Source organism: Microtus ochrogaster, chromosome 4 (assembly GCF_000317375.1).
Source record: "Microtus ochrogaster isolate Prairie Vole_2 chromosome 4, MicOch1.0, whole genome shotgun sequence".
NCBI lineage: Eukaryota > Metazoa > Chordata > Mammalia > Rodentia > Cricetidae > Microtus > Microtus ochrogaster.
This window is the reverse complement of record NC_022011.1, coordinates 45,929,457-45,954,087: the sequence shown is the minus strand read 5'-3', so window position 1 is coordinate 45,954,087 and position 24,631 is coordinate 45,929,457. Positions and strand designations below refer to the sequence as shown.

Here is a 24,631-nt window from a genome sequence, read left to right as displayed (position 1 = left end):
AAAAACCAAAAAAAAAAAAAAAAAAAAAAAAAAAAAAACAACCCTGGAATCAGGGGCAAGCAAGATGGCCAGAGGGTGAAGATGCTGGCTGCCTGACAATCTGAGTTCAACCCCCAGGACCCACATGGTGGAAGGAGAGAGCTAACTCCTGAAAGTGTCCTCTGACTGCCCCACTGGCTCTTCATGGCATGCTCACCCCTTACATCCCCCATGAATAACTAAATAAACAAACAGATGAATTTAAAACCCCGAATTAAGCACAGTGGAAAAGCATGTGAGAGATACTAATTCCACGCCCAGATCCTAAACCAAACCAAACCTCAGCTTGCATTCTCACGTCCATACCTCTTGGAATTCTCCCTTTCTACATAACGGCTCAGGACTTCCTCCTACCTGACTTCATAGTAGAGACATATACGCAATGTCTTAAAATGAACTGTAAGACTTTAAGACAATCCTGAAGCCATTTTTGAATCCTCTCAGCCTCTGTGCCATAGTGCTTCCCCTCCTCCCCTGGGAACCAAGGACCTAACAGCTACACTCGCACGTACTCAGTTCTTGAACAATTACCCATATACGTATGTTTTGGTTCGGTCCCCTGAGAAATGGGGTCAAAATGACCTCTTACCTCATCTGATCTGGCAACAGCTCTCCAGTCAATTATTGGTAATAGCCCTTTAGAATAAGCCAATCAGAATAGTCAAAGAACAACCCTCCTTGCTTCTGTGGCCCCTTTAAAAGTAGACTGTACCCGCTATTCGGGGTCCCTCGGCTTTCCGAATGCTGGGGGACCCTGTCATGACAGAATTAATAAAATCCTCATGCTTTTGCATCGGCTGTGGTGTGTGAGATGGTCTCTGAGGGCGACTCCTTCTCGGTGTTTGGACACTAGAGTCCAACAGAACTATATTCAGAGTCTTGTGATTTTGAGACAGACTTTCTCTGTATGCTAGGCTGGCCTGGAATTTGCTATGTTGCCCATGCTGGATGCGAACTATCCTGAGTGCTGGGATTACAGATGTAATGTCCCACCCTGATAACTTTTACAAGACATATTGCCATAGGAAAATGAGATGCCAAGTTCTACAGAAACTGGTCTGCTCTTTGTTTTTCCTGGCTGCCCTGGAACTTGTTAGGCAGTCTCAAACTCATGGAGATCCCACTGTCTCTGCCTCCCAAGTACTGAAACTAAAGGTGTGAGAAATAACTTTTAAGTATTTCCTCAATTGAGCTATGTAACAAAAAGCTTCATGATTAAACCAGAGAGAAGATGAACTCACATATCTAGAGAGTTCTGACTAGTCACCTTTCTTGAAGTCTGAAGAGAAGAAGCTACACAAGCTTTTTGTGGCTAAGAGGGGCCCATAAATTGAGACTGTAGCCATAAAAGAACCACATCTCCAAGAAAAGTAAAGGCTGGGGAGATGGCTTGGTGAGAAAGGCACTGGCCGCGAAGCCTGACAACCTGAGTTCTATCCTGGCGTCCGATGGTGGAAGGACAGAACCAACTCCTGAAGCTGTCCTCTGGTGTCCACATGAGCACTGTGGGGTAAACACACACACACACACACACACACACACACACACACACACACACACACACACACACACACACACACGAGAAAAACAAGAAAATTGATACTGAAGTTTGTAAAAACAACAACAAAAGCAACTCAACTGCTGTTTTCCATTTCTGAGACTGTTAGACAATGTAGCCAGTGACTGTGAATTGTTAGACAATGTAGCAACTGCGGATTGTTAGACAACTTAGCCAGAGACTGCGGATTGTTAGACAATATCCTGCCATGCACTCACACATTATAGAAGAGATGCCAGTCACGTGACAGGGTGGGGCTATTCACCCAGACCTCCAATGGGCTTAGAAAACACTGCACTCTCTGCTGCGAAATATCAGTGCTAGGATTAAAAAAATTTGTGTGTGCCATCACCACCTGGATTCCCAGGTGTATAATGTATAATGGAAGTTCATGGAGCTGCCCACACGTGATTGGCTGGTTAGCCCCCAGGATGCACCAGTGTGCTTCCGCAGTGCTGGGGTTCAGCGGGCACTACCATGCCTGACTATTACATTGAGTGCTGGGGATCCAAACTTAGGTCCTCGTGCGAGTCCTTCATTCACTGAGCTAGCTCCCCAGCCCAAAAGGAGCTTAAGGGTTTGTGTCGGGGGAAGGATAAGATCTGTTTTTACTACAACCAGGAAATATATTCCAACATATGTTTGACTGAATGGATGAACCAACTGAAGCTGGTGGAGCCCAAATGCTGGCAGCTCCATCTACGCAAAGGGGAGAGCAAAGGACAACTTCCGTGCTGTTGGCCCCTTCTCCTTAATCGTTGTGCTTCTGAGGAATCCAGCATCCAGGGGATATCCAAATCTACACCCCTGCCCAGAGAAATAGCCCTTTCGGGGAATTACTGGGCTCCTGGCCACAAGGCAAACGTCAACTGTGTCCTAAGGTGAGTGAGAACCAACGCACGAAGTCTGAACACATTACTGTGACAATCATGACTTAGAGCCACAGGAGGAGGGACAGTAATGTCTTCAGAAAGAGAAGGAGATTCAGTGCATACCTAGACCAGAAAGTCATGCAACTTTATACTACACATGCCCTGAGCCATCACGCACAACCTAGCATCTAGACAAATGTATTCTGAGAGACATGACACAGTGTTAGACAGACTGTATGGCTGGCTGCTAGGAACATGAAGGTGAGTTGAGTCAAATATAATCAGGCCATTAATCCTTTGTGGAAACTGGAAGAGAGACATCTGCGTTGAGTCAGAGACTGTCAGAAGCAGCAATGGAAAGTGGGTGTGGCCATGCACCCCTGAAATTTCGGCATTTAGGAGGTGGAAGCAGGAGGGGGGCTAGCTTGGGCTATGCACGAAAACCTGTTTCAAAGAATAAAGCAAAGATAACAATGGGGAATTCAGTGAGAAAAGCTGACTTCATGTCTCCACATAGCCTGCAGTGGCCAGCGGGTTTCAGGTCACCTTCAAAGCAGAAGGACCTAAAATATTCAGTGTTTAAGGCATCAGTGCTTATACTTTGATGCTCATGGCTCCCAATTAGGGAGCCTCAGATTCCTGGTGATGGTGGCCATGGCACTTTCAGAAAAATAACTAACCCCTGCTCCCTGTAGGGAAAGATAAATCAATGGAAATATGTAATTGAGGTAGTGTTGGGGCTGTGGACCCCAGACCCTGAATTTCCTGTAAACAACTTGTTATGCTTGCAGCTGCTCTGAGCATGAGACCCTCATGAGCTCCTGATGGCAGGGGAGTGGTTTCTGGTGGGTTTGGCTGGGGCATGGCTATCAGTTAAGGATCCCTATATCAGTTTCCCTGGACCACAATAAAGGGGGCATTCTTGTTTCAAGGATGACCCGTGTCCCGGTTTCTCTGTCTATGTGTGTATGTGTTTAAATTTCCAGCCTCTCTCCTGAGTCCGTAGTGCAGGCTGTACATGTAGCACAGGCGCTACAGGACCATACTACATGTAGTAGAACGGAAGCTACAGGTGGAGGCTCTCAGTGCGGTCAGGAACCAGGGATGACACTGGATCGGTTTGCTGGAGGGCAGCCGAGACAAAGCAAGCTCCCCGTTCAGTGAAAATAAAAATCCACCAGGTTCAAAAAGGAGCAGATAGTGAAACATTGACCCAGGACTGGAGTGATGGCTCAGCAGTTAAGAGCCATTTTCTCTCACAGAGGATCTATGCTGCTTGTAACTCCAGCTGCAGGGGATCCAACACCCTCTTCTGGCCTCTGCAGGTCCCTAAACACACATGCACACACCCACACACATACACCATTGTCACAGAGAAGCATGGTAGACATTTAAGAGACCACAAGAGCTGGTTATGTGGTGTGCGTCTCCAAGCTCAGTGACTGGGAAGGTTGAGGCAGGAGGAGAAGCAAGAGTTCCAAGACAGCCTGAGCCATGAGGCGGGACACCACCTCAACAAAAGGAAAAACAAAGGACAAAAACCAGAACCAGATAACTAGATAATTTCATCTTACAATTATTGCGGAAAAAAAGAGCAATCTTCTAAAATCTAAGTAAACTAAAACAGAAGGTTAAGGGAGATAGTATGAATTCAAGAGTAGGCATTCCTTCCTTTTTTTTTTTTTTTTAAACAGAGTCTCATTATGCAGCCCAGGCTAGTCCCAAACTTTCATCTGTTTGTCCCCAGCTGGGGGGCTTACAGGTGTGGGCCGCCTCACTCACCACAATGAAAACTCTTGAGTAAAATATGTTGAATGATTACTTTGCATCCTTAAAGAGACAGCAACATAGTCTAGCTGAGTTGAGCCCAGGATAATTAGTTCAAGGTAGGAAAGTGGATTAATGTAATCTACAGCATTAATGAATTAAAGGAAGCAGAAAATGATATTTGGTTAACAAACAAGCTTTTTAAAAAAAAAAAAAAAGACATTTTGGAGGGCTGAAAAGCTACCTCAGCAGTTAAGAGCACTGCCTGTTCTTTCACAACTCTTGGGTTCAGTTCCCAGCACCCAGTGTGGCTCACAATTATCTGTAACTCCAGTTCCAGGGGACCTGATGGCCTCTGCTGGTCTCCAGAGGTCCTGTACACTTGGCACACAAACACACACTCAGGCAAACATCCATGCACATAAAACAGAAAAAAAGATATTTTGGCAAAACAAGAAAAGAGGGACAGTTTCTTTTTTTAAAAGGCATATTAAAACCAGTCTTTTACTTTCTCTTCCCTTCCTCCCCCTCCTTCCTTTCATTTTCAATCAAGATCTCCCTTTGCCTAGCTGGCCTAGAGCCAGCAGCCAGCTTCCTGACTCCACCTCCCAAGTGCCGGGGTTAAGGCCTGTTTCATTACACTCTTCGTGGGAGAGATCTGAAGCACTCTCCATAATCAAGAAGGAGATAAAGAAACCCACAATGACTATTGCTTTCTGTACAAGGAGGTCACAGGCTGCAGAGGAAGATAAGAAACACAAAGAAGAGGCACACAGATAAGGGCAGTGGGCACAACTATAGCATTGGCTGCTGACGAAAGCCAAAACGGGGTCACCATGGAAGACTTGGGGCTCTGACATCCATATGTAGCCTATGGTCTAGACATCTGTGAATCAGTACCGATGATGCTTTAGGGATGGCTCAGTGGTTAAGAGCACTGGCTGCTCTCACAGAGGACTGAGGTTTGATTCCCAGCACCCGCACGGTGGTTCACAACCTCCTCTAACTCCAATTCCAGGAGAGCTGATGCTTCTGCTGACCTCCATAGGCACAGGTACACAGGTGGCAAACAGATATACAAGCAGGTAAAATATTCACACACAAAAATAAAAATAAATAAAAAATATTTTAAAAAGAACATATATATTTGTACCACACATGACCCATAATAAATGGAGCTGACTTTGACTTCATTTACACTAGAGATTTTAAACATTCTTCAGTCTATCTTAGTTTTAATTATTGTTTAGAATTAGCATCTATCTATCTATCTATCTATCTATCTATCTATCTATCTATCTATCTATCTTTTGAGATGGGATTTCTCTGTGTAGCACTGACTGTCCTGGAACTCACTCTGCAGACCAGGCTGGCCTTGAACTCACAGAGATCCACCTGCCTTTCCCCCCCTAGTGCTGATAATAAAGGTGCGTCAGCACCACCCAGCACCTTTATTTTTAATTATGTGTGTGAGTCTATTTGGGAACAAATGCCTATGAATAAAGGTGTCCACAGAGACCAGAGGCATGGGACCCCCGGAGCTGGATTTACAGGAGGAAGTTGTGACCAGTGTGGCGGGGGTGCTGGGAATTGAACTTGGGCCCTCTGCTGGAGCAGTATGCCCTGTTATCTATCTACTCAGCCATCTCTCCAACTATTTGGTCTTTGGTTTGCTTTTTGAGACAGGGTTTCTCTGTATAGCCCTGGGTACACTGGAACTCTTTGTAGACCCGGCTGCCTTTGAATTCAGAGATTCATCTGGCTCTGCCTCCTGGGTGTTGGGATTAAAGGCATGCACCACCACAGACTGGCATATATATATTTTAAAGATTTACTTATGTTTATTTTATGTCCGTGCATCACATGCATGCAATGCCCAAGGAGGCCAGAAGAGGTCGTTGGATCTCCTGGGTTTAGAATTACATATGGTTTTAAGGCGCCATGTGTGTGCTTTGACTCCTACCCAGGACCTCTGGAAGAGCAGCCAGTGCTCTGAAACACTGAGCCATCTCCCCAGTCCCGTATTTTTCAAATTTCCAAGACAGCCTCATATGTCCTAGACTGGCATCAAGTCCACTGTGCAGACCTTGATCATCGACCCTCCTGCCTCCACTCCCAAGTGCTGGGGTCACAGGTATGTATACCATTTTCAACTAGGTAACATTTTAAAAGTCTGAAGAGGGGCTGCCAGGTAAAAGGGAACTTAATGATTCCTAGGACCCAGAAAAACCAAAAAAAAAAAAAAAATCGACCCCACGATGTCAAGAATATGCATTTTAGCATATTAAAGTAATAAAAAAAAGCCATATATCCCTCCATCCTAACAGAGATATTCCCCACTCAGGGCATCTTGAACTCATCTGGCAGAGCCAAGCAGCACCACAGAAAAAGCAGAGTTTTTCCAGAGAGAAGCACAGACTGCGATGCCCAAATGGCCCTGGGCACCATGAATAAACGCCACTATTAGCAGCATGATTGTGTTTACACTGTCGTGATGACTTTCATAAAAAGAAAAGGGGCTTCTAGGGAAAAAACACACACACTGAGCTTGGGAAGACAAGGGCGCACTTTATATTTGAGCCACTGAGAGGAAATCTCCCGCCGACTTCCAAATGCCTCCCTCACCCGGCCTCCTGGGTATCAGCCCAGATGAATCCATGACACAGCTGGACAGAGGGTCAGCCTTTCTGAAGGTCTGGAGCTGCCGGCTTCTCCCACAAGCTGGGCTTCGGCTCCTCAGACATGGAACTCGGCCTTTGACGAGCCACTAAGGAAGGTCTCCTGAACCACTCCTGTTGTGACGTGTCCAGGTCTCCCCATTACCAGGGGGGTGACTAAGCAAATCACCTCAGGCCTGGTTTTTCCCCCAGTGTGGACTTCTGGTCCCCATGGCGATGACACAAAACGAAACCCTGTCCCCAGCAAGTACCCTCTTGTGGTTATACCAGGAAGAGGAAGCTGAGGCCGGGCCTCCTCAGTGGCAGCCTAGGAAGCACGCTCCAGGGAAGCGAGACTGAGTCCCCTCACCTTTTCCACGTCGGCTTTGGTCACATTGATGTCAGCGTCCATCTTCTCGAAGTACTGCTGGGCGCGGTCGGCCTCCTTGCAGTCCCGCTCGAAGCGCCTCTTACTCTGCAGACAGAGCACAGCCAGGCGGTGGTCATCCACCCGCTCTGCCTCCTCTAGAGGGACCCCCCGCGGGCGTCCTCCCAGAACCCATCCACCATGCCATCAATTCCCGAAGTGACTTCCGCATTTGTCCACGTTACAGTGACCCCTCTCTAGTGGAGGATTTACCTGCCTCCACTCGAGCACTTTTTATGAGTGTGTGTCCCTGCTTTTGTGCACACGTGTGTGCGTGTGCACAGAGAGGTCAGAGGTCAACACGGGACATCTTCCTCCATCACTCTCCACCCTAAGATTTGTTTTCATTCTGATTGCATGTGGCTGTGTGTGCGTCTGAGAGGAGTGCCAGCACCTTCAGAGGCCAGAGGTGTTGGGCCAGGAGCACCCAACATGGGTGCTAGGTGAGTTTCGCCCCACTGGGCGCTGGGTCCTCAGGGAGAGCATCAGGTGCTCTTGATTGTTGAGCTATTATCTCTCCAGCTCATACACTTGGCTTTCAGAGAGATCTCTCTCGCTGAGTCTGTAGCGTGCTGATATGGCTACGCAGGCCGACCAGGCAGTGAGCCCCTGAGATCCTCTTGTCTCTGCCTCCCCAGTGCTGGAATTCTATGCACCCAGCTTTATAAATGATGCTGGGGATCCGAACTCAGGTCCTCGTGCTCCTGTGGCAGACGCTTTACCCACTGAGCCATCTCTTTTCAGGCATTTCTGGCTCAGCACTTTGCTTGCCATAACAGTTCTAGGAGCAAACTAAATGAAGTGCAAATGAGAAAAAGTTAGACTCCTTAGTGGTTTTTGCTTGGATTCTACTTAGTGAGCCATTCAAGCCCTATGAAGACTGAAGAGAGACTCTCTAGGGAGATACTGGCTTAGCGGCCAGCTTCCCACTTACCGACTCCAGTTGCTTCCAGCATGTCTCGATGTGCTGCTGGGCCTTCCGTCCATCATGGAAGTTCTGTGCAGGAGGAAACAGAGCAGGGTCAGCCCCTACACACCTCATACTATTGCAGGAGGAAGACCCTCCCACCTGCTTAAGTAGCTTTAAAGACTTATGTTTACGTTATATGTGTGGCTGCTTCGTCTGCATGCAGGTCTGTGCACTATGGGTGTGCAGTGTCCATGAGGCCTGAATAAGTGTGCACCATGGGTGTGCTGCAGTATCCCTGAATAAGGCACCAGATCCCTTGGGGCTGCAGTTACAGAGGGCGGTGAGCCAAAGTGTGGATACTGGGAACCAAATTCAGGTCTTCTGTAAGAGCAGTAACTGCTTTTCACTGCTGAGCCGTCTTTCCAGCCCCATAGTAGCCAGCAGGTACCATCTCAGTGGACGTGTATCTCTGCCTAATATGTGTGAGGCCTCGCAAAGCAAATGAACAAACACTGAACATCTAGTCTGTGCAGTCCAAAGAAATGTAGGAGTTCATGCTGGCTTCAGTGGCTCATGCCTGTAGTCCAGCACCTCTGTGCTTGAGGCAGGAGGATCCCCACGAAGTCAGGCCAGAGTAGAGTGGGATCTTGATCTCAAAAAAACAACCAAAGTTTAAATAATAGACAAGTTAAAGGGAAATGAAAACAAGACTGGCTGCAAAGTTCCTTTTAAGGTTTTAGACATAGCAATATTGAATGTGAAATTGCACACGGCTTGCAAAAAACAACAGCACTGCCTTACTGAGATGGGCAGCCATCATACCGGGAAATGTGGCACACTTCTTTAATCCCAGCCCTTGGAAGGCAGAGGCAGGAGGATGTCTGAGTTAAAGGATGGCCAAGACTGCATAATGAGACCCTGTCTTAAGAGAAAAACAGACAGCAATCATAGGGGTCATTTTTCGAGCGGCAGTGAATTCCCATGTTACAGCTGCCCCTCCAATGAACAAAAAAATCGTATTTCTTAGCTGTCACCCTCAAGCTCTCCTGACTTAGGAAACCAGCCTGCGCCTCTGTGAATCTGCTTCTTCTGGATATGTCATGTAATGGAACCACAAAGGCTGAGGAATCTTGTGATTGGCAGGATACTAATATTTTATTTATGTTATCATTCACATGCAGGATGCTTTTAACATTCATCCTGCTGTAGCATTTATCTGTCTATCAATTCTTTTTTCTGACTGAATAACGTTCCGCTGAGTAGATGTACCACGGTCATGCATCCATTCATTGGTTGGTAGTCTAGGGAGAATATAAACATTGATGCTTTGAGCACTGCTGTGAGCTTTGTGTGAAGAGACATCACATCTTAGAATTTTTAAAAATGGTAGCTTTTAAAAAATAATTTATTTTAGTGTGCATTGGTGTTTTGCTTGAGCGTATGTCTATGTGAGGGTGTTAGATCTCCTGGAACTGAAGTTACAGTTGTGAGCTGCCATGTGGGTGTTGGGAGTTGAACCTGGGTCCTCTGGAAGAGTAGCCAGTGCTCTTAACCACTGAGCCATCTCTCCAACCCCTCTGAAAATGTTTTATTATTGTGTTTAGGTTGCATATGATGTGTGTGGTGGGGCTGTGGAGGCCAGAGGACAGCTTGCCAGTTTGTTCTCTTTCCAATGTGCAGATCCCTGGGGACTAAACTGCATTGCTAGTCCTAGAGTCTTTTCCAGCAGGCATGTGACAGCTATTAACCTCCAAGAGCCCCAGGGAGCTGGATCAGGACAAGCTGCAGAAGGGGAAGAGATGGACTCAGTGAGGGGGACAGGGGCTCAGGGGTCTGACTGAGCGTGAGACTGTGGGTGACTCAGAAAAGGGAAGACTCTGGGATGGAGATTATTACCTAGTAACACTGCAAGTGGGGGGACTTTCACACAAACTCTACAAGCACTTTAACACTGGCCCCACGGCACCACAATGGGTGCCTTTTGATTGGTAGAGCCACTGGGAGTACAGGATCAGATCCGAATTAACAAGGAGCCCTGGGTCTTCGAGGTAGCTCAGTGCATAAAAGCGCACTTGCTGTAAGGATTGAAGCCCAGGGTTCGATCCCGGAGTCCCACATGGTGTAAGGAGAGAACCAATTTCTGAAAGTTGTCCTCTGACCTCTGTGCATGTGTGATCCAAGTGTGTGCACATGTCCTGGGTCCTGGGCTCTGAACTACAGAGAACTTATTGGGTCCTACATGGCAGGAGGAGAAACCAAATCCACAGAGCTGTCCTCTTGCACACCGTGACACACATCCCCCCCATGCCCAATAAATAAAGTTGTTTTTTTCCTTTTCTTTCTTTCTTTCTTTCTTTCTTTCTTTCTTTCTTTCTTTCTTTCTTTCTTTCTTTTCTTTTTCTTTTTCTTTTTCTTTTTCTTTTTCTTTTTCTTTTTCTTTTTCTTTTTTTTAAGTCCAGGATGACCCTGCTTTTGGCCTGAGTTTCAGAAGGAGGAGCCATGGTGTGAGGAGGGTAATTTTAAGACTGGTATTTCTAGAAGACTCTAAAGTCTGGTCCAATGTGGCCTGGGTCTGAGTGCTGGGAAGGGCTGGCATGAAGCCTCATCATAAGGTGGGTAGTTAAAGCTGGGAGACCACCAAGGATGAACTCTTTGGAAAAAGAGAACATTATAGATAGACAGAGGAAATGGTGTCTCTCACCCAGCACCCTGAAATCCCCCATTCCCTTTAACAAATTTCCGCCAGACAATAATCGGATCAGTGGACCTTGTCTGCATGACCAGAGGCTGCAGGGCCTGTGCCGGCTAAAGAGCTCTGCCCTCTGGGCTGATTAAATTTGTTGCCTGCAGCTGCCCAGACGGTGTGGCTTCTAGTTTGGCTGAGACGCTTGACCAAAAACACAGTAAACTCTGAGCTCCTACAGGGTTCGTCCTTGACTTGGAGGACAAGGGACAGTAGCAGTTTCCCACCTGGTTGTCCTGGTAAATGTCCTTAGGTGTCCAGACACACATGGATCCTCTGGGGAGGCCAGAGGTTAAAGTTCAAGTGTCTTCCTCTGCCATTCTCCACCGTAGTTTTTGAGAACCTGGAGCACACTGGTTCTGCTAGACTGGCTGCAGTGAGCTCTTGGGACCTGGCCCACTTCTGCTTCCTGTTCCTGGGTTATAGGTGTGCAGCGCCATACTGGGATAAAGACACGGGAGCTAGGAACCCAAACTCAGGTCCTCATGCTTAGGACGCAAGTGGCTAACCACTGAGCCATCTCTGAGATCTCTAAACGCCCCTTTGATAGCCTGTCCCTTGTTACCCAGTCTGAGACCTGCTTCTTCATGACGAGGAACGCTGGATGTCACTGACTCACAGAAAATACCAGGTCTCCACCCTGAGCCATACTTGAGGCCCCCCCCCCCCAGTCAGACCTACAATTCAGAAGAGTCCTGGGATAGCCAGGCACCAGGGAAGGCTGGGGAGGGGACAAGGGCAGCCTTTTGTCAAAACAATGATACTTTATTGCAAAGGTATGTGTTCTTGTCTCCAGAAGTCAAGTGTCACCGTTCTGGGTTCTTCTGCAGTTAAGTTCTGACCATCCTGCAACATTTTTTAAAGATTAGATTTTTTTTAATTTTAATTTTATGTGTCCAAGCATTTTGTGTGCATATATTTTGTGTATCAGTTGCAAGGAGGTCAGAAGACTTTGGAATCCCCTGGACTGGAGTTATAGATAGTATGAGCTTTTATGTGGGTACCAGGAACCGAATCCAGGTCCTCTGCAGATGCTCTTAACTGGGAAACCAGCGCCCCATCCTTCATTTTTTTTTTTTATTTTATTTTTCGAGACAGGGTTTCTCTGTGGCTTTGGAGCCTGCCCTGGAACTAGCTCTGTAGACCAGGCAGGCTGCTCGAACTCACAGAGATCCGCCTGCCTCTGCCTCCCAAGTGCTGGGATTACAGGCGTGCGCCACCACCGCCCGGCCCCATCCTTCATTTTTTAAGTCTCTACAGACCAAAGGCCTTGTCCCTTGGGCCTTCACTTTTTAATCTCACAATGATCACAGGGGGTGGGGGAGACAGAGCCCAAGACTGAGAGTAAAGGAGCCAGGGGCAAGGTTGAGGGAGAACCATGTAGTTTACTGATTGCAGGGTACCAACACACACACACACACACACACACACACACACACACACACACATACACACCCACCCAACCCTGCTGGGGGAGGACAGGAAGCTATGAACAGCTCTGTAGAAAGGAAGGAGGCCAGGAAGAAGGCAGAGGGATGTCCTCAGGGGAAGAGAGAGGCAGACAGGAAGGAAATAGAGTCCTTTTCAGACCAGGAGAGCAAACCATGCAGTCAGAACACTTAGGGGTCTTTAAGTTTCCTACTGAGGCCTTCTCTCTGCAGGACAGCTGTTCCCACTTCCCAAGAGGGACAGCAGCGTTCTGCGGCCTTCTGGAAAGTGACTTGAGAGTCAAAGACAAAGCCAATAGGTGGTTCAAGGCCTGCCTGGGCAACTTAGTATAACCCTGTCTCAAGGTAATAAGTAAAAAGAGAGTTGGAGGTTTGTCTCTGCAGCAGTTCTTAATCTGGAGGTCGCGACCCTTTGGGGAGGGTGAATGACCCTTTACAGGGGTCACACATCAGATATCCTACATATTAGATATTTACATTATGATTCATAACAGTAACAAAATTACAATTATGAGGTAGCAATGAAATAATTTTATGGTTGAGGTCACTACAACATGAGGAACTGTATTACAGGGTTACAGCATTAGGAAGTTGAAAATTACTGGCCTCCTGGTAAAGGGCTTGCTTACCTGGGCTCGGTGCCCTGCACCACCCCCTAACACATATACATGCAAATAAAAATAAAGCAGATAAGCAAATAGAAAATGAAAAGTTGGGGTTGGAGGGACGGCTCAGCAGTACTGTGCCTGCAGAGGACCCGAGTTCGGTTCCTAGCACCCATGTCAGGTGGCTCACACTGCCCAGAACTCCAGCTCCAGAGGCTGCAGCACCCTCTTCTGGGCCCCTGTAGGTACTACACTCATGTGCACAGACACACAATTTCAAAACAATAGAAATAGCCAGGTGTGATGGAATACACCTTCAATCCTAGGGATTGGGAGGCAGAGGCTGGTGGGTCTCAGTTTCAGGCCAGCCTGGGCTATATAGTGAGATCCTGCCTCAATAAACAAACAAACAAATAAATAAATAAATCTTTTCAAAAAATTTATATTGGTTAATTCTGATTAAAAACCCAGACAGGCTGGATGGTGGTGGCACACGCCTTTAATCCCAGCACTCGGGAGGCAGAGGCAGGCAGACCTCTGTGGGTTTGAGGCCAGCCTGGTCTACAAGAGCTAGTTCCAGGACAAGCTCCAAAGCTACAGAGAAACCCTGTCTCAAAAAAACCCAACCCCTCCCCCCCAAAAAAAAACCCCACAGGAAATTCCCTGGCCATCCTCTATATAAGTGTGTGGGAATTGCACGTGTGCTGGTGCCGTGTACCAAACAGGCTGGTGGTTGGGGGCAATCTCCCTTGAAGACACCTCAATTCCCAAGACACACACATTCCCATGATTAACCAAACACCTGAACATGGCAGTAGGCACACAGGAGGCAACGTTCCTTCTAGTCTTTCTCCTGGAGGGTGTGCCCCCGACTCCTGCACCCTCCTCAGCACCCAATGCCTGCCTGACCTTAAGCGGGAAGGGGGGGGTGTCACCAGCTCCAGCTGGCTCCCTGGGGGGAAAACAGTGCTTTGAACAGCTAGGAAAGTTAAACGAGCACAGATCTGCCAGATGCGTTTGTTGTTTACGAACAAACAATGGCCAGGCGCTTCTCCTCTGGACAGTGAGAGAGTGTGTCCGAACCGGGCCTGCTCATCTCTGAAGAAAGAGGGATTGTTCCCAGGACAAAGATGCAAGGGCAGCTTTGGGGCCTGGGATGAAGTCACCACCGCTCTTCCCTCCTGTCAGAAAAGGGACAGGAAATACCGTCTCTGGGGACCCAGAGGAATGCTAGCTGCTCTCCCTGTAATAAGATGCTTTGGGTCTCTTTTTAAAAACACAATAACAAACTAAGATGAAAGAAAAGAAAAGAAAAGAAAAGAAAAGAAAAGAAAAAGAAGAGCCAAGTGGCATCCTAGGTCACCTACAAGTATTATTTTCATTTCGGTTTTCGTTTGTCTTTTTTGGTTGTTAGGGGTTTTTTTTTGGGGGGGGTATTTTGTTTTGTTTTGAGACAGGGTCTCTCTGCAGCCCTGGCTACACTGGAACTCACTCTGTAGACCAGGCTTGCCTTGAACTCAGAGATCCACCTGCCTCTGCCTTCCTAGTGCTGAGATGAAAGGGGTGTGCTACTTCACCCAGCCCTCAGTTCAGTTTTGAGTCTGTACAGGAGAAACATCCTTCAGAGAATGGGCTAACTCAGTGGGTAAGGCGCTGGGCAAGCGTGAGGACCCGCATTCAGATCCCCAGCGACCCTTGGAAAGCTGAGGCAGGGAAGGGAGGAGCCCTGGGGCGCACTGGCCAGCCAGCCTAGTCAAACTGTCAGTGAGGGATGCTGTATCCAAAAATAAGGCGATGAGCAATATAGGGAGGCACCCAAAATATGACTTCTGCATGTGCATGAATGGAAGATTAAAAAAGAGAAAAAACAATCTAAGTATCATTGGGGGTCTCACACATTTAATCCCAGCACTTGGAAGGCAGAGGCAGGTAGATCTCTGAGTTTGAAGCTAGCCTGGTCTACATAGAGAGTTGGATAGCTAGGGCTATTTCAGAAAAAACACTGGATGGTGTGGCTTGAGCCTGTAATCCTGACACTTGGGGGATGGGGTAAAGTGGGGTGGGTGGGGTGGGGGCTGAGGCAGGAGATTGCTAAGTTTGAGGCCAGCCTTGGCTACCTACATAATGAGTACCAAGCCAATCAGGACATCCAGACAAAGACAGTCCCCAAACAGTAATAAAACCCAGCAGAGAACAACTGGAATCTAGAGAAAAGCAAGTGTCGGCTTACAGGGGAACGAAGGTGACATTTCTGTGGTGACTTTATAGCCCCGCAGGCTGACATGCACCTACCACTCGCGCTGCAAGGAGACGAGGCCCTCTTTATACCCAACCACCGATGGTTAGAAAAGCAAACCAGAGCACTGTTGTGGAAACAGACACTTAAACACAAACCAGGGAAAATGAAAAGACTACGCTCACTCTGTCCCGGGAGCAGTCACTCGTCTGGAATCTTAAACACAGCTCGGATTCCAGACGGAAACAAAAGGGGACATAGAGACTTTAAAGGGCAAAGACAGAAGGGGCCCCAGACAGCACGTGTGGGTTGGCTCCTTGGATTGAAGGACTTTAGACAGGGCCTGACTATGTAGTCTAGCTGGTCTTGAACCCTCCACACACACACACACCCCCGCCTCAGCCTCCCTAGTGCTGGAATGACAAGTGTGTACAGCCCTTTGGAATCTGACTGCAAATCTGTGGGGTGTGGGCTGATGTGGGTCAAAGTGATAACACCTTGTGGAAGCCGATCAACCCGCCCATCTGGTGCTACGAACTCCACCTAAACCGTAAAAGAGAAACGCAAAAACGGATACAGCCAAGCATTCTGCTAACAGTTCGTAAGGACTATGCTCCGGAATCCATAGATTAAAAGTCCTTCGATGCGGGCATTTCAGGTCTCATAAGGACACCTACCTCGTCACGCTCAGGGGAGTGCCTAACCTACCACACTGATCCACAAGGCATGGTTTGGGTCTGCCTTGGCCAATGGATGAGGCTGGGTTTCCTGGCTTTATTTCTCTAGCTGCCCCTTTGTCCTTGGCTCCCCCTGTTTTCTGGATAGGTGCCCCACCCAGAAAGCTCCAACCCAGCACCCACACACTGTGTTTAGTCTCCCTTGCAAAGTCATCCCTGTGTGCACATGCCTTAAGGCCCGATCCTCGCAGACCCTAGGTTAACTCCAGTGAGCCAAGGACCTTCCCAGACTCCGAGGACATTTCTCCCCATCTCTTCCAGGAGCACAAAGCTGCTGCTTCTAGGTCAAAGCAAGCACCTCCATGATGGGTTTATGGGGGTGCCAGGTGGAAAAGAGAAACCTCCAGTGCCGCATGGCTGAAAGGTCATCTTGTCAAATCCCGTCACCCACCAGAGGACAAGTGCAGGCCCAGGCACACGCGGTGACGGTCTAGAGTGACACCAGAGTGCGCCATGCCTGAAGCTCATTAGATCCAGGACAGAGTAAGGGAGCATAGAGAGAGGGTGCGGGAGAAGGGCAGCCTGGGATAACCTTGGAACAGAGGCTAATGAAATGCATGGCTGAGTCTCAGAGGCTGGGGGATGGCCCTCTGCAGTGAAGAGCAACCTGCAGATACTCTGAGGTGCCATATCTGAGCCTGAATTAAGGAAAAGGAAGAGGGAAACTGGGCCTTGACCTTGGATGGTCTCCAGAGCCGAGGTGAGCGTGAGTGCCCGAATCACTAGAAGGGTAGTTAGTGGCACTCTTGGATCGGCGTGATGGGAAAGACAGTCTGGTGACTGCCGAGTACAGGACGCACTGGACGAGGAACAGCTGGGAGTGGGACAGGCCTGGCAGTGACTAAAACACAGAGCCAGGTAGTTGCTTTGCTGACTCCAGGGCCAGCATGGAAACAGAGAGCTGAGGGAAGAGGTGCAATGTCATCCTCTAGGTAACACAAGGGACGATGAGTGGAGAAAAAAAATCTAAGCTCAGAACATTTGCTGACCCACCAGGACTATATGATAGACAAGAGATACGGGGGGGGGGGGGAGCTCTAGCTCAGAAGTAGAGTGTTTGACTAGCATGCCTTAGGTCCTAGGTTCAATCCCAGTATTGTCAGAGAGGGAGAGAGGAAAGCAAAGGAGAGAAAGGGAGCGAGGAAGAGGGGAGAGAAGAAGGAGGGAGGCAGGGAGAGAGAGAGAAGGAACGTCCTGGTCGTTTTTTAAGCACATAAAATCAAGGAAAAAATGTAAACATCCTGTCAAGGAAGCCTGTTGCCCCAATAAACAATGATGCTTACATTTCTTTGGCTCATGCCATGGATGTGGCTCAGTAGCCCGGGCTCCATCCCCAGCTCCCTATATATGGGGAAAGCTGCTGCTTGTTTACCATCCTGGCTCTTAGGAGGGACAGGCAGGAGGATCAGGGGCATCTTTAGCCTTTAGTGACTTCAAGGCCAGCCAGGACTGTCAAAGACCCTTTCTTAAAGCAAACCAAACAATCAAAACCAATAAAAAAAAAGTCTCAGGGAAAATGGTTAATGATCTAAACACTTCCGGACCTCTGCAGGTGTCTGCCGAGCTTGTGAAAGCTTCTAAAGCCACTAAAGACATCCATAATTGCTTCCTCTACGACTTCCTAGAGAGTTACTAGGGAAAGCAATGCTCAGCACCTGGTGATCGATGAAGCCGATTTTCCAGCTGCAGAGGGAAGCATGCCTGCCACTCTGCTCAGGTTGGTGAGACCATCTGGGCTCCTCAGTGGAAGCCCCACATCTCTACAAATTCCTTCCAAGAGATTAATGGGTTTCACTGTGCCGGACCCCAGATGGGCACAAAAGCAGAGCTCAACCAGCTTCTAAAACTCCAGTGAGTCCCCGCACTGCACAAATGTCGCCAACGGCACTATCTGTCATCTACTCAATGACCTAGACCTCAGATAAGCTAGTCCAGGTCTCACTGACGGGTTCAGAGAAGCCTGGAACCCGATCTGTAACTCTGCTGGAGACTGTTAATCTAATACATGAACAGGGCTTCACTGAGGATCGTAAACCAGGAGGCTGAAAGTGCTCCTGCTTTGAGCTTGGCTCCCTGGGAATTCAGTGGGGTGGGAAGGCAATCTCATCTCCCACAAAGGAAAGCGTTAGGCTAGGTGCAGGGGGGCAAGTCCCCTAACCCAGGAGCAGTGGGACAAGCCCGCTAACCCAGGAGCAGTAGGACAAGCCCGCTAACCCAGGTGGACAGGAATAAGCCCGCTAACCCAGGAGCAGTGGGGTTAAAAAGAGCCGAATATAGAATAGTTTAACTAATCTAAACCAGTCAGAACCAGTAAGCTACAAACCAACAAAACAATAAAAAGTACTTAAGCAATAAACAAACTGGACCGGACACACACCTCAGAGTAGAAGCTATAAATTCATTTATGAATGAATGGCTAGAACAGAAAGATCTGATTATTAAAACAATCCGTTTTCCAGAGGACACACAGAAAACAACTAAGAGAATTGAGGGTGTAAACTACGGTACATTGAGATGGCTCAGCCAAGCACGTTAAAGATGCCTGCTGCACACACCTGGTGCCCTACTTCAATCCCTGTATCTACATAAAGTGGAAGGAGAGAACAGACTCCAGGAAGCTGTCTTCCCACCAGCAGAGCCCTGCAAACCAGCGCCATCCAGCTTCTAAGACAGACTGAAGTGTCTGTAGGGCCTTGTTCTGATCATAGCAGAAACCAGGGAATAATATCTTCTGACCTGTGCCACTAAGGAAACTCGGGGACCTGGAGAAGAAGGTCTGCAGGCAGGGGCTGCACCGTGCAATCTGTGGCCTTGTGGGTAAGCTAGGAAAACCACTAATGAAATCAAAGCATGCGGGCAGCCCACGCTTAGCCCTGAGGTCCAGGCTGCCTGGGTGTCATCCCCAGCTGGACCTTGTGTGACCCCACAGACCCACACCGCCTCCCTATGATCCAGGCTCCTGAGCATCGGATAACATCACAGACCTCATACTGGGGAGGGTTAACCTGAAGTCACAGCCAATGTCAGTTACTGCTCTAAAAGTGAGTGCAGGGCTAATCAACCTCCCAAACCATCAGTTTACCAATAAACCGGATGTAACCCTTTCAACTTTTTGATCTCACTATGTAGCCCTGGCTGCCTTGAAACTTGCTATGTAGACCAGGCTGGCCTCAAACTCACAGAGACTGGCCTGCCTCTGGCTCCCGAGTGCTGGGACTAAAGGTGTGCACCACCACACCTTGCTGTTTTTGAGCCAGAATCTCTTGCAGCCCAAGCTGGCCACAAACTCACTGTGCAGCCAAGGAAAATCTTGAGTCCATGATCTTCTTTCCTTTCTCTCCCAAGCAAGTTCCATGGCACTGCCTTTTTTATTCTATTTTTTAAATTTATTTTGTATCCATGTGTGTGTGCACATCCTGTGTGTGGAGGTCAGAGGACAACATGTAGGAGTCCGGTCTCTTCTTCCACAATGTGAGTCTTGAAGACCAAACATCAGGACTGAGGCTGAGGTCTTATCCACTGAGCCATCTTGGGCTTTCGCTGTCTCTCTCTCTCTGTCTCTCTCTCTCTGTCTCTCTCTCTCTCTCACACACACACACACACACACACACACACACACACACACTTTTTGAGGCAGTGTCTTGCTAAGTATTCAGTTTCATCCTCCAATCTGTAATCCTCCTGCCTCAAACCCCTCCCCCCCCATGCTGGGATTAAGGGCCTGTGTGACCACATGGAGTTATGCATTCCTTCAGAAGAATGGTAGCTAAGCTATAGGAAAGAAGAGAAGACATCACAACACCACATATGAAAATACCACAAATATGTATTTGCTGACAGACACTCTTTCTAGTATTTCTTGAGATTTCACAATGTACTTAAATGTCAGTCTAATTTAACTGCAATCGGCTTCAACAAATAGAGTTGTGTTTGCAGATCTTCCTGACAGACCGTATGACTCCCAGACCTGGACTAGGGACTGGGGACACTCCTTAAAAACAAAAGGAGGCTTCAATGGGTAACAGCACTGGCTGCTCTTGCAGAGGAGATAGGTTCAGTTCCCAGCACCCACGTGGTAGCTCAGTCTGTGACTTCTGTTCCAGGGGATCCCGTACCCTCTTCAGACCACTTTGGGGACCAGGTACATAAACATAGGCAGACAAAACACTCATACACATAAAATAAAAAAGTCTGTTCTTGTTGTTGTTGTTGTTTTGAAACAGGGTTTTTCTGTATAGTCCTGGCTATCCTGGAACTTGCTCTGTAGACCAGGCTGGCCTCAAACTTGAGAGATCACCAGCCTCTAACTCCCAAATTCTGGAATTAAAGGTGTGTGACACAACACCTTCTTAAATAAATCTTAAACAAAACAAAACAAAACAAAAAAACCTTTTAAGGGACATGATTTGAGTGCTGGATGCTCTCACAGAGGACCTGAGTTCAGTTCCCAGCACCCATGTCAGGTGGCTCAGCTCACAACAGCCTGTTAGCTCCAGTTTCTAGGGGATCAGATTCCTTCCTCTGGCTTCAGGGGGCCTCTGCACACATGTGGTATACATACAAACCAACTGTCTCCGACTCTGTCTCTCTCTTTAAAAACGTGCCAAAGCTGTGGACATGGTGGCCCATACCTTTAATTCCAGCACTCAGAGGCCGAGGAGGCAGTTATCTGTGAGGCCATGTGGTCTATATATAGTGAGTTCCAGACAGCTAGCGTGGTTACAGGCAGAAACCCTGCTGACTCAAAAAGCAAAAAACATAAACAAAACATTGCTAAACAAAACATTGCAAAGCAAGGGAAGGTGAAGTGGGAGAGGCCAGAGGAACCCGGTAATTGAAGTGAGGCGGATGGGAAAGTCTGCCCGGAGAAGGAAACTTTCATTTGGGAGAAACAGGCCCTGAGGTGTGTGGCAAAGGCTTTCTGAGGGAGAAAACCCTGAGGTCAGAGCACAGAGTAGCCAGCCAGTAACTATACAGCTGGAGGAGAGGGATGGGGGAAGGGTGCTGCTTGAGGCACTTCCCATTTTCTGACTCAGCCCTCTGACAGAATGGACACCTGCTAAGGAGGGAAAAGCAGTTTCAGTTTGGGGAGCCAGCTACAGTCTAAACTGTGGGCAGAGAGGGCCAGTGGCAAGAGCACAGCAGAGTCCTAAACAGGATAAAGACGGAAAGCTTTGCAAAGGTCACGGCGAGTTCACAAGCAGGGCAACAGGCCAGGCGGCCGCCAGAGCCCATGTATTTATTTTATCTTTATACTGCTCGGTTCTGTCCACTGCTTCCCAGCTGCTTCCCAAAATACAATGTCTTTAATCCCAGCACTCAGGAGGCAGAGGCGGGCGGATGTCTGAGTTCGAGGCCAGCCTGGTCTACAGAGTGATTTTCCAGTACAACCAGAGAGATACAAAGAAACCCTATCTTTTTTTTTTTTTTTTTGGTTTTTCAAGACAGGGTTTCTCTGTGGTTTTGGAGCCTGTCCTGGAACTAGCTCTTGTAGACCAGGCTGGTCTCGAACTCACAGAGATCTGCCTACCTTTGCCTCCCGAGTGCTGGGATTAAAGGCGTGCGCCACCACCGCCCGGCAAGAAACCCTATCTTAAAAAACAAAAACAAGCAAAATGCCTTTCTTGATAACTGGTTCAGTAGAGAATGTTGTAAAGCTTAGGACTCCAACACACGGCTGGTTCCTCAATCTTGGAGTTGTGGACATGCGGGCCAGCTAAGTGGACGCGACGAGAGGCCTAACAACTGGGCCCTGTGAGCTTCCACTGACGGGACACCAACTACAGGCTCAGGTAAGAAGCTCAGCAAATAAAGGAATCAACTCCTCCAAGCTGTCTTCTGACCTCTAAACATACATCATGACATGTATTAGTATACTCACGTAATAGACACACACACACACACACACACACACACGTTGGCCTTGACTTTCCAACCTGCTAGCCTCTGCCTTCCATGCACACCATCACACCTGATTCTGATTTTATTATATATATTTTATGTGTTTGAGCATTTTGCCTGAATGTGCGCGTGTGGACCACATTTGTGCTTGTACCCAAGGAGGTCAGAAGAAGGTCTTAGAACTGGATTTACAGATGACTCTGAGCCACCATGCGGGTGCTGGGAACTGAACCTGGGTCCTCTGCAAGAGCAGTTAGTGCTCTTAACCAACGAACCCTCTCTCCAGCCCCTGTTTTTTGTTTGTTTGGGTTTTTTTTCTTCTAGATAGGGTATTACTATGTCACCCTGGCTGGTCTAGAACTCATTATATAGACTAGGCTGGTCTTGAATTCACAGAGGTCCACCTGCCTCCTGTACTGCTCACGTGCTGAGATTGAGGCGTGCGGTACACATCTGCCCCCAACCCCCGATTTTGTTTAAGACAGGGTCTTACTATGCAGTCTTGCAGACACGGAACTCATTGTGTAGCCCATGTGGCTACTACATTTGCAGAGAACTTTCTGCCCCTGAACGAGCAGTACAGACACCCCAATATACATTACCGATTTCCTCTCCTGCTTCAGCTCCTGCACGTAGCGCATCAGGTCCACCGTGATCTGTGATGTCATGTTCTCGGAGATGACCTCATGCTGCCCGGCATAGTCATTCATCTCATTCAGGGTGGAAAGAAACGCTTTGCATGCCGTGTACCTGGGGAGAGAGCACACCGGCTCTCCTCAGAGGAGCCCACCTCCCTCCTCACACACTGTCCACAAGGAAAGATTAATTAAAATCCGGCTGCTCCGCACCTGCCTCCCGTGGGAGCTTGCCAGTTCATTACACAACGGCTCGGAATTAATTATAACAAACACGGCCTCAGATGTTCTGTGCAGCGCAGTATCTGGTTCTGTTCGTTCCGAGTCCAGAGATGGTCCTAAACCCACCCTCCCGTGCTCACTCAACACACCAGGCCCCTGGACCTACATCACAGGCGCTGTTTCCACCACGTACAATAACCCACCACTGCTGACTGAGACTGGCGCAGTGGGTGAACATGGGTGACTGCGGGACAGAATCGCCGACGCTAGGACAATGGTTCTCAACCTGTGGGTCACGACCCCTTTCACAGTAACTGCACATCAGATGTTTATGTTATGATTCACACTGGTAGCAAAATCACAGTGATGAAGTAGCAATGAAAATAATTTTATGGCTGGGGTCACCACAACATTTGGAACTGTACTGAAGGGTCGCAGGATTAAGAAGGTTGAGCCCCTCCTCGGAGGCTTATACCCCAGGCTGCCTGTCCATGCTTGCAGGGCCTCCTGAAACTCTCTCTGTTTACTTCAGTGGAACCGGTCTGGAGTGGGTCGAGTGGCTCAGGGCCAGGGAGGTAAAGGAAGTGTTCTCACTGTCACCGGAGAGTTGAAAAAAAACGGCACAGAGGGAAGGTGGGCTGGGACTTCGTGAGCACGCACTTCCTGCCCCTCCCCACAACCAGCACCAAGCACACACACATCTCACCACACATCCACCAGCAGCGGACATACTTGTATTCTTCTTCTTCCTTCGAGTTCTTCTTGGGTTGGTACTTCTTTGAAAGATTCCTAAGACAAAAATACAGATTTTTCACCTTCTTAGGAAACACACAGAGAAGTCAGGAATGAAAGAAGACCTGTGTGCTTTCCTAGTTTATTAAAAATTAAAAATTCCAAAAGTTACACAATTAAAATCCATTTGTGGCTAGGCGGTGGTGGCGCACAGCTTTAATTCCAGCACTTGGGAGGCAGAGACAGGAAGATTTCTGTGAGTTTGAGGCCAGCCTGGTCTACAAAATGAATTCCAGGATAGGCCCCAAAGCTACAGAGAAACCCTGTTTCAAAAAACAAAACAACAACAAAAATTTTTGGGGCCAGCAAGATAGCTCAGGGGTAAAGGCAGCTGGGCACCAAGGCTGATGGCCTGAGTTTGATCCCCAGGACCCACATGGTGGAAGAGAACCGACTCCACAGAGCTGCCCTCTGACCTCCACGTGCCACGGCAACACCCCCTCACACACACATCATACATGGTAATAAAAAATATTTAAAAACTGCCAGTCCAGCCGGGCGGTGGGGGCGCACGCCTTTAATCCCAGCACTCGGGAGGCAGAGGCAGGCGGATCTCTGTGAGTTCGAGACCAGCCTGGTCTACAAGAGCTAGTTCCAGGACAGGCTCCAAAGCCACAGAGAAACCCTGTCTCGAAAAACCAAAAAAAAAAAAAAAAAAAAAAACTGCCAGTCCAACAGATGACAGGAGACTCACCTCTGTGATTTGTACATACACCTACACACATAGACTGTTCTTCTATAGACCTGTGAGTATGTAGCAGATTAATACACACAGATTTTCTGTAAAGGTGCGTATTGGAAGGAGAGAGGGGAGGAGAAGCACTTCATAAGGAGAGATCCTCTCAGATGCATGTAGTAAGACTAAGTCACTGCAGAGTCAGCTGGGGGACAAAGCCACTGCAGACCCAGGCTGGAGGGGACAAAGCCACTGCAGAGCCAGCTCGAAGGGGACAAAGTGACAAAGTCACTGCAGAGCCAGCTGGGGGAACAAGGTCACTGCAGAGCCAGGCTGGAGGGGACAAGGTCACTGCAGAGCCAGCTGGGGGGACAAGGTCACTGCAGAGCCAGGCTGGAGGGGACAA

General features: G+C 48.3%; 1 protein-coding gene across 10 annotated transcripts in view; it reads right to left on the bottom strand.

Annotated features, from left to right (window-relative positions):
- The window catches only part of Fnbp1 (formin binding protein 1), a 123,649-nt gene that overhangs the window by 51,096 nt on the left and 47,922 nt on the right, over positions 1-24,631 (bottom strand). For all 10 annotated transcript variants that reach the window (XM_013345872.2, XM_013345870.2, XM_013345873.2 and 7 more), the window contains exons 3-6: positions 23,490-23,546; positions 22,503-22,650; positions 8,255-8,317; positions 7,264-7,368 (exon numbers count right to left, since the gene is read on the bottom strand). In XM_013345872.2, coding sequence (XP_013201326.1) covers positions 7,264-7,368; positions 8,255-8,317; positions 22,503-22,650; positions 23,490-23,546 — 373 coding nt within the window. The remainder of the gene's footprint in view (positions 1-7,263; positions 7,369-8,254; positions 8,318-22,502; positions 22,651-23,489; positions 23,547-24,631) is intronic.